This window comes from Geospiza fortis, unplaced genomic scaffold (assembly GCF_000277835.1).
Source record: "Geospiza fortis unplaced genomic scaffold, GeoFor_1.0 scaffold171, whole genome shotgun sequence".
Lineage (NCBI taxonomy): Eukaryota > Metazoa > Chordata > Aves > Passeriformes > Thraupidae > Geospiza > Geospiza fortis.
Window position 1 is genome coordinate 1,678,755 of NW_005054313.1, and position 898 is coordinate 1,679,652.

General features: G+C 42.3%; 1 protein-coding gene across 2 annotated transcripts in view; it reads left to right on the plus strand.

Annotated features, from left to right (window-relative positions):
- Positions 1-725: 725 nt before the first annotated feature.
- The window catches only part of CEMIP (cell migration inducing hyaluronidase 1), a 48,408-nt gene continuing 48,235 nt past the window's right edge, over positions 726-898 (plus strand). Inside the window, exon 1 of one of the 2 annotated variants that reach the window (XM_031055961.1) lies at positions 726-837. In XM_031055961.1, the coding sequence (XP_030911821.1) occupies positions 762-837 (76 nt within the window). In that variant the 5' untranslated portion in view covers positions 726-761. The remainder of the gene's footprint in view (positions 838-898) is intronic. The other variant, XM_005419605.2, reaches the window with a different exon arrangement.

An 898-nucleotide genomic window follows, 5' to 3' on the forward strand; every position in this document is an offset into this window, starting at 1 on the left:
CTGGAGACCAGAGAGAATCACATTAATTCTAACTTTGACTTTCATGACACTGCTTGTTTGTTTTTGCTGGGGGTTGGCTACGGAAGAAACAAAAACAACATTAGGTAGACTGGTTTCAAAAGCAGCTTTTGGTTTTGCAAGAAAATTCTGAGCTGGCACACTGAATAGACAATATTTTCTTAGATCTGAAGTCTAAGAAACTGCATGCTTCAGGTTGGAAGTGTGAGTACAGTTTATCTGGGGGTTACATAGAGCACTACTGCTAAAAATGTGTGGGTATTTCAGGGGGAGAGAGGTGCCACTGAAAGGTTACTCCAGGAAAATTTGTCACTCTGCAAACGCCTTCTCTGTTGTGTTTCATTACTTTCCAGCACATGTGAATATGCAGCCCTGGAGAGTCCTGACACTGGATGTGTTTATGCCACATTCCTAAGGCGTTTTTGGTTACAGCTGGTGGCTGCTCTCTGAGTGTCTATTTGGATTCCCGAGTGGGTTGATCCTAAACCAAACAAAGGGTGAGGAGCTGCCCATGGCTCCTTGCTCTGTTCAGGCTGGTCCTGAATCAGTGCAAAGGTGTTTTCAGCCATTGAGCTGAACGGGAGTGGATGTGGTCTGGCAAAAAAACTGGATTAACCTCTTCTTCTTTCTCTGTTTTTTTTTTTTTTTGGTGCAGTGAATGAGCTGAGGGGGAAAAAAAAGTGACATTTTCTTGATATTCTTTTTTCACAGTTATCCATACAGAGAATTGAAAATCCTGAAGAATGGCTCTACCTACCTCCAAGTGGCTGGCTGGAAATTTGGGGTTTTTCCTGTTCGTAGTCTCTTCAGTAAGCACAGGTAAGTTTTCTTGCCACTGGGAAAAAGGGTATGGTTTGTAATGCTATTTTTAATACGTTTA